Raw genomic sequence first — 8,946 nt, forward strand, 5'->3', positions numbered from 1 at the left:
GAAGGCGAGAGCAAGAGGCCAAGCAAAAGGGTCTACGACTCTACTTTGATACTCGTATGGTTCTGTGACACATATATAGGTTAGAAAGCAAAGAGACAGAGCGTAGCAGAGTAGGGAGATTCTTCTTTTTGAGGCGGATTCCAACTTGTAAGCAAAAAAATAACAAAAAAGAGAGTAAGCAATCAACGCGAGAGAGCAAGCGAGCAATGGAAGTAGAGAGTGAAACAAGACAATCAAAGTTCAGGAGTATTTGTGTGTTCTGTGGGAGTAGCCAAGGGAAGAAGAGTAGCTATCAGGATGCCGCCATTGAGCTTGGCAAGGAGTTGGTATTCATTGACTCTCTTGTTGCTAAAAAAGTTTCCTTTGTTTTCTTTGGGTTTGATTATGTTACTTTTGGCGTCTTACACCCGAGTCATTGGGGAATATTGTTTGTTTTTCCTCTCCATTTGGGCTTTGATGGGATTTCGTTTTCTACTTGTTTTGAATACATGAAATGGCTTTGAAATTGCTGGAACTTCTATATTATTACGTCCGAAACCTCTGTCTTATTTGTGTTTATACGTTAGTTTTAGGGGTACGCTCTTTATGTTTGTAACTTGGTTCTTGGGCTTTTACATTTTCGAAATTTTGGCTGCCTTCTTTGTTGGGTTTGTCTCTGTCATGATTTATTCGATTGCTCTCAACCTCTCCGCTCCCTCACATATGCTTTATCAGGAAACTCAGCAACATTCAAAATATGCTCATTCTAAGAGATGGAAAAGTTTGTGCCATTTTCCATTGCATATGCTTGATACGTTGTTGCTTTCGTTTTCCCAAATTTAGTTCCGTATCCTTCGTTCAATTTTTTAGCGTCTGTACCTGTTTCAGTTCCTTTTGCGGCTAAAAAGACGAGAGCTAAATGTACTAAGACGGTACTCCTTTGTTGGAGGAGCATGAAGAATCCCTTTCGAGCTTTTAAATAAATTCATCATGAATACGTATTTCGAACACGTATAGCCACCTAAAAACTTCTTCTTTTGTTTTCGTATTTGTCTCTCTTTGCTGATTCGTTTATGTTTTGTCGAAGGTCGCCAGGAATATTGATCTGGTCTATGGAGGAGGCAGCGTAGGTTTAATGGGTTTGGTTTCACAGGCTGTTCATGATGGTGGTCGGCATGTTATTGGGTGAGTCTCTTTTTCTGTTGCTCCTTCCTCACATCTCAGATAGAAACCGGAATTATAGATTGAGAAACAAATAGTGATCGGTTGCTCTTGTTATGCTTGGTTTTGTTCTCCGTTGCAACTGATTTTTTGTCATGTAAATTGTCTGTGTGCAGAGTTATTCCTAAGACGCTCATGCCTCGAGAGGTATGCCCGTTACATGAGCCAGAAAAAAGCAAACTTTTCTTGGTTTTTTAATGGCTTTATTTTTTTATAGTATTTTTTTAATCCACCATTGCTTGGGTTTGAACTGTGAGAGAGAAGGGGGCTGAGGAGGGGATTTGGTTCAGACTGATGCTCATTTCTTTGATCTTTGCTACTTTCTTTAATTTGTTCCCCACGTATTTTGTCTTGTCTGAACTTTTCTTTTTCTTTTTCTTTTTTTCTTTTTCCGAAGTTTATGAATGCTTGGTAATGATAAACTTATTTATGATAATACTTCAGCTGTTTGCATTACCTCACCATTGTGTATATATCCATGCCTTTGCTACTGCTATCTCTGGTTGCTTCTTTTTTACCATGTCAACTTTATAGGATCAGCTGGGCAATCAGTATTTTCTTTTGTTTTTTTCTTTGGATTTTTCTGAAATTCGTTTTTTGTTACCACCGTTTATTGAGATATTAAATTACTGGCTAGGGAGTCGCTGGGTTGAAAATCTTGGATGAAGTCCACCATTTATGCAGCACACATCATTGCTTTACTGCACAAAAAACCAAATCCATCTCTCTCTCTTGCTCTGATCTTTAATTTCAATAAAAAAATGTTTTTTACCTGAGCTGTGTACCTTTTTGCAGATAACTGGTGAAACAGTAGGGGAATTAAAGACAGTTGCAGATATGCACCAAAGGAAGGCGGAGATGGCTAGGCATTCCGATGCCTTTATTGCCTTACCAGGTTAGTGTAAGTCCTGAAAAGTGATAACTTTACGCTGAGATCTGAAGGCAAAACAAGAAAAGTTAAGGTCTTTCAGGGCCTTGATTTTACTAATTTTAGCATTTAAGATTGAACATACTCAAGTTTTGATTCTTTTGAGAATTTCTAAAGTCTCTTCTCCTTGTTTGATGACTTGATCTCTAAGTTTCAACTCGTACTCAAGCATTTAATTCTGAAATAATTGAAGGAAGGGCTTACAGTCTCTGAGTCCTACCTCAAAACCCATTAGTCATCTGATTTGGCTTATGTTCCCCCCTTACAAAGTGGCAGCGCCTTTGTTTTATGTTAGGTTTAAATTAAAAACAGATGTCAAAGGGTAAAAAACCGATTAGGTTTAATTTCTATTCCCATGCTAGTGGTTATTTTATATCCTTTGCTTAATCCTTTTATTTTCTGATCAGATGTATCAGGTATTCCCACTTAATTTGGATTTCGTTGATGATAGAAATAATTAATTTATTTCATAAGAAGATGTAAAATGTCGAGATATTTTCCTATTGTGGGCTGTGGCTGTTGTTTTATGTACAATATGTGGTCTTGGTAAACGCCGTGAAAGGAATTGGATGAAGCCTAAATTATCACAAGTTATTTTCAAAAAAAAAAAAATTATCACAAGTTTCTTGGCTTTTTTTTCTCACAAACCCCAAGACCCATGATGCCTTTCAAACCCTGATCATTGACCCGTCCACATCTTACACTGAAAATTATAGCTTCTGAGGAGCCCTTCTTCTGTGGCTAATATTCTTTTTTCTCTAATCAGTACCATAGCCTGTGATGTTACTGTGCCAAGTTTTATCTGCCATGTGGGGGGGAAAAGGACAGCTAGACACTCTTTCGCTAAATAGTTTCGCCAACTAGCACCTGCACCTAACACGGAATGATGCTCACCCCATTAGGACTTTATCATCTTGACTCCCGAGTTTGAAAATTCGTATGGTGAAAATGGAGGACATGTAGGGCGTAACAGTAATTTTACCTAACATGCGAAACCCCACCTTTCCACCCCTTTGTTTTCTCTTTTCCCACTACGTGGGACACCTTACCTAAGAGAGAAGGAAAAGAGAAATGTACACCCCCTAACATGATGGTTTGAGCTTTTAGCAAAAAAGGGGAAACAAATTATGGTTTTTGACCCCTTAAGGGCTGCATGGGTTAAACAGAGGATTATGCCTCTTTTTCTTTACAAACTTACAAAGGATAGGAGCAGTAAATACTATGTTTAGGAGTTGCAAAAATGAAGGGGCATAATGCTCCTAAATAATGGATCAGAAAAGAAACCATGTCCACCAAAATAGAGCTAGTAAAAGTAGTCTTTGAAAAGCCTTGGGAGTCCGTATAAGTTGCATGAAACTTCAAATGAGCTAGGATGTGAAGTTTAAAAGTTTTTTTTTTTTTTTTTAACATGTTTTGAATGGAGGACAACACATTTGTTGATTCTCCTTTTCTCTTTGGGATCAATAAAATGCTATAATTCTTCTTGCTAATGAAATCAGTCTGCTAGCTCTCGCTTTCTGTTACGAAATAATTAATTTTCTTGCATCCATGAAAAAATTTACCTATCAAAGAAATAATTAATTAACTTTCATCTTCTTGTACTGAAATCGTTGTGGCCGCCAATAACTTTCAAAGAAATTCTACTTGGGATAATACGATTGTTCCCCCATATGTAAGGAAAGGCCATTTTTTTAGTGTGTGTTGATTTGGCCTATATTTTTGTATTAGTAGATGTTCATGTGATGATCCATGTAGGTGGTTATGGGACTTTGGAAGAGCTACTTGAAGTGATAACCTGGGCTCAACTTGGAATTCATGATAAACCGGTACATACATTTCTGCATTGTCTGATTGTTTTGAGGAATTTATAACTCCTTTAATCTGTGGGAGTTTTATTGTTAACTTACTGTTTTAATTTTCCTATGTGCTTATTTATAAGAGTGCCAACATATAATTTCCACAATTTGCAGGTGGGATTGCTGAATGTTGACGGATATTATAATTCACTCCTGTCATTTATTGATAAAGCAGTGGAAGAAGGATTTATTAGTCCCAATGCCCGCCAAATAATTGTATCTGCACCAACACCGAAGGAATTGGTGAAGAAATTGGAGGTAAATAAGCAAAGGAATCCTCTCTTTTTTCCTAATGTTTTCTCTGTTAATTAGTTATGTATCATTTAATTAGCTTGTTGCTAAAGTGATATGCACTTCGAGCCCGAAAATATTCTGTTCCCTTACTCAGTATAGTGAGGCAAACCAACCATAACACTACTCAGAAGCTTTCTTTCCTTTGATTAGTTGCTATACTTTTCATATCTTCCACCTTCACTTCCATAGATTGGTAACGGTAAATTAATTTTTCTTAGAATCAATCGTTCTTACGGATGATTATATATATATATATATATATGTATATATTTATGTCTTATTGCTTATTGCTTGTCATAGGAATACGTGCCCTGTCATGAAAGAGTTGCTTCAAAGTCGAGTTGGGAGACGGAGCAGCTTGGCTACTCTCAAAACTATCATATCTCTAGGTGATGATGTTGGGCTTACTGCATTAGAGAGGAGGTGGATGGAATTTTGGAGGTAGAAGATGAAGATGTGAAAAAGCTCAATCTCTGTTATGGGGAGTTTTTTTTTTTTTTTTTTTTTTTTGTAAATTACTGCAATTGACCACAACATGTGAAGCTTCAGTATTCTTCTCTTTTTCCCCCCTTTTGGAACTCTGATTTCCTCCCAAGTAGTTAACTGGTATAGGCTTTTGCTTTTGTTTTCTCCCCTTGAAAATGTTAATTGGTTATCTAATCAATTGATTATTATCCTTTTCTTCTTCTTTCTTCTCATGTCATAACTCATAAGCTCCCCCACATTAAGCAGAAAACAAAAACAGAGCCAATTGTCCTCTGTGAAGAATGGTGTGCGAAAACCATCATTCCAGAGTCCATGTTTGTTGGATTCAGAGCCGTAGTTAAAAGATTACATGAAATTTGTTATGTTACTAATTATAAGAAAAATTCTACTCATCATCCTTACATCGTACATGAATTTTTTAATTTTTTTCTTACCAAATGTGTGACAAGGAAACAACCTCTCTCAAATTCCTTTTGAGAATTGCTTTCAGCACGAGTCTTTCAAAAGTGATTCTACATGCTGTACTCAGTTTTCTTTTGATTTGAATTTTATAGTGAACTTTTTGTTGAACGAAAGCTTGCCAAATTAGTGTGTAACTTACATTTTGTAAAAAGTTTGCATAAACTTAATAGTTTTCATTTATATTTCCTTTGAAATTCTCTCCAAAGCATTTTTGAGAATAAAAAATCAAATTTCTTATCAAGAGCCTATCCATCTCCGAGTTAGTGGGTTAAAACATTGCTATAATTCTATAATGCATTTACTTACAATTTTTCTTATAATTTTATGTACAAAACTCATTTTATCAATGTATTTTTTAATTCTATAATTTTCAACATATCAATTACTGGCACGTCAGTATATATAATTATATAAGTAAAATTTGTAAGTGAAAATAGCATTTTCCATTTCTTTTTATTTTACACTTGTTTTCGTCCTCCGGTTCTATTTTTTATAAAAATAATATTATATATAGTCATAGAATACGTAAGTGTCACTCAATCGTTTTGAAAAAAAAAAATTTATTATCAAAAAAGTAATTTTTTTATATAAATTATTTATTTATTTATTTATTTTAAAAAATTTCATAACACTTATATACTCCACCACTAAACGACATATCAGTTTCGACCAATTATATATCTCAAACTTGCCGAACCTTGTCATCAATTAGTAGCTATTTGCTGGCATGCATAAAGCTTTAGAGAAGGCAGACTGGAAAAACCCAACCAACGACCATTAACGGAAGGGGGCCAAGTGTTGTTAGTTGAAAGAGGGAAAAGAGGGGTCACTTCCTACTTCCTTGGGGACCGATGGGCGGGGCCCATATATCTGCAGGCAGATGGGACATTGACATGTGTTGCATTGCCCCACTTGTCACCTATCTACAAATCGTGTGCTACAGATATTTTTGCTAACTTTGTTGGGTCCCATTTCGTTCTGGCAATTTCATATGGTTTCCTTGCACTGTTTGGTAACATTGTATGATGACCAAACCCAGAGGATGTTTTGGTGGTTGAGCTGTCCATTCCTGATTTTTTTTTTTTTCCTATTATTTCAAATCATTTTTCACGTGAAGACTAATGATATCTACCCAATGATTTTTATAACTAAATTTTAAAATAAAGATGTTTTGTAAGATGATGTTATTTTTACCATATATTTTATTTTAAAATATAATTATATAAAATATTATCAAAAATATTATATGTTTATCATTTTTTTAATGGGAAAGCAATAGCAAAAGTGATTGTTAACTTCAGTCGTCTTTTAAGTCATTTTTAAAGAAATGATATTTGCAGGTGTAGTTGTACAAGTAACGTGCAGTCGTTTTGAAAAAAATTAATTAATATAGGACCCATATAAAAAAAAAAAATTAACTTTTTAATCGTAGACCTCACTTTTTTTCAAAGCGATTACACGACGTTTGCAATTCTACGACTGTATGTAATATTGCTCTTTTTAGAATTTAAAAATTTTATATGTAATTATTTTTAGATATTTTTTTATGTATTTTATTAATATAATTGATTGTATTATTTCTTAATATAAAATAACTGTTTCGATCAATCATATTAATAAAATATATAAAAAATATATAAAAATAATTATATATAATAGAATTCCAATGAATTTGTCAAATGCTCTAATATGCTTTAAAGATGCCAAGGACTTTGCGTCAAGGGAAGAATAATGCAATTAAACCTAAGTCATAACACCTCATCGTATTATGAAGATTTATCAATTTTTTTTATACTTTATTAATAAGATTGACTGTATAATTTTTTAATATAAAATAATTATTTTAACTAATCGCATGAATAGAATGCATAAAAAGTACGTAAAAATAACTATATATGATCGGTTGAATTTGTCAAATATCCTAATCTACTTTAAAGATGCCAAGGACTTTGGAAGAATAATGCATCGATTAAACATAGGTCATAACACCTCCTCACATTATTAAGATTTTATCAATTTTTTATTTGAATTAAAAAGTCTTAAATAGAAAAGAGATAGACCTATAAAATATGACATTTATACACATAAATATTTTAATATACACTTCACAATTAATTAATTAAATATTAAATAAATATTATAAGATAAATATTTATAACGGTCTTTCTCATGTTTAATATCTTCGAGTTCGTATCATAACTTCAAAAGTTTTTTTTTCAAGACACGCCTTGATTCACTTTTTGGACTTACGAACGGTAGTTAAGGTCTGACCAGACACAGCTTGAGCTTCACACTTCAAAACAGCCCTCTCATGATGTCTCGTCATACGTCTTATAAAGATTGACTAAACAACATTTCTAAAAAGAAACGACAAAGATGGATGAGTTTTGGATAAGAATGTCAAAGAAAAGCTAAAGACAAAGGGAAGCAGAGCTTGGTGTAATAATTTCAGATTACTTGGCGTACGATTCAACCATTCCCATTGACGTGTAGATACATCTTAAGTTAGAAAACTTCAAAAATGTCCCTTCAAATTCTGAATAAATCGAGAGAAAACATGTTTATAGGGAAACAGCAAGCAGCTTTAATGGTGAAGTTCCCAAATGGACATGCACCACCAGCCAGATTCAGATTCATGAACAAATCCTCTCTATGGAATTCTCATCGCGTGGTTAAAAACACTAAAGGCATCGTCTGAAAGAAGACACCATTTCATCTTATTTAATTTCTCTTCTATCCTATCTCTTAAGAGCGGTGGGAAATGACAACTTTTTTCCATTTCTCTCGCGTATCTCACCTGCTGTCCCCTCTTTTTTCCATTTTTCTCTCTTGACACTTGTCTTCCCATCTTCTGACATTTTCTTTCTTTACATGTCTATTCCTTATCTCTTTCCACTTGTCCATAATAACTCTTTAATAAACTGAACTAGTATGGGCCATGGGGCTGGAGAGATTTTACTCCCTGACATTTATATTGGATTTGGATGTTAGAATAAATTGAATAAAATATTATTAAAATATTAATTTTAAATATTATTAGTATGATAAAATTTTAAAAAATTAAATTTTTTATTATATTTTATATATAAATTTGAAAAAATGTATATAATTAAAAAAATTGTATAATAATAAAATAAAGTGAATTGAGTAGGATTTGGTAACCAAACAGGACTTATGATTTATACAATATTTGCAAGGTTCTTTTGTAAAAATATGAGCTTCTATTATGAAAAAGGGAAAACACTAGATCCACGGATGATTTCTACCGAAATCATCTACCGAATTTTATTTTTTAATTTTTTATTTTTACTTAGTGATTAAGTAAATATTTTTAAATGAATATATAATTTTTTTATTTTTAAAAAATATCTAAATAATTTTAAAAAATAGTGAAAGAAAAAAAAAACTAAAAAAAAAAAAAATTTTGAAGTGATCGATAAAAATTTCTGTAAAAATTCTCAGTGGACGTAGCAACATCTAACAAAAAATAACTCTCTTTTTCTCCTGTTGAGCCCACCCTTTTCGTAAACGAAATCTGCCAGCCTTTCACACTTTTAAAATCCTAGTCTTACTTCGTGGCCTTGGGTTGGGTGACGGGGGAAGCCCATGGGCAAGTTGCTTACCGATAAAGGTTGTTAAGGCCGAACTCTGGACCAACTATCCTACTAAGCAAACATGTGCTTCTCCGAAATCATGATCCAAGAAAAGATTATTACTATC

General features: G+C 33.4%; 1 protein-coding gene across 3 annotated transcripts; it reads left to right on the forward strand.

Annotated features, from left to right (window-relative positions):
- LOC122278016 (cytokinin riboside 5'-monophosphate phosphoribohydrolase LOG3) lies at positions 1–4,966 on the forward strand. Of its 3 annotated transcripts, none has more exons than XM_043088060.1 (7): positions 1–326; positions 1,067–1,164; positions 1,317–1,347; positions 1,996–2,095; positions 3,884–3,954; positions 4,099–4,242; positions 4,579–4,966. In XM_043088060.1, exons 1-7 carry the CDS (start codon positions 207–209, stop codon positions 4,669–4,671), a joined length of 657 nt encoding a protein of 218 aa, XP_042943994.1. In that variant the 5' UTR covers positions 1–206; the 3' UTR covers positions 4,672–4,966. The 3 variants fall into 3 exon arrangements, with proteins under 3 accessions (XP_042943994.1, XP_042943995.1, XP_042943996.1); XM_043088061.1 differs by lacking the exon at positions 1–326 and adding an exon at positions 368–760; XM_043088062.1 differs by lacking the exon at positions 1–326 and adding an exon at positions 782–990.
- Positions 4,967–8,946: the final 3,980 nt, after the last annotated feature.

Source organism: Carya illinoinensis, chromosome 10 (assembly GCF_018687715.1).
Source record: "Carya illinoinensis cultivar Pawnee chromosome 10, C.illinoinensisPawnee_v1, whole genome shotgun sequence".
NCBI lineage: Eukaryota > Viridiplantae > Streptophyta > Magnoliopsida > Fagales > Juglandaceae > Carya > Carya illinoinensis.

Excerpts from the sequence above, each read along its gene's own strand:
- LOC122278016 (XM_043088060.1), top strand. The coding sequence starts at position 207 with ATGGAAGTAGAGAGTGAAACAAGACAATCAAAGTTCAGGAGTATTTGT. Across the intron at positions 2,096-3,883 it reads TGCCTTTATTGCCTTACCAG|GTGGTTATGGGACTTTGGAA; the intron begins GTTAGTGTAAGT and ends TGATCCATGTAG. Across the intron at positions 4,243-4,578 it reads AATTGGTGAAGAAATTGGAG|GAATACGTGCCCTGTCATGA; the intron begins GTAAATAAGCAA and ends TGCTTGTCATAG.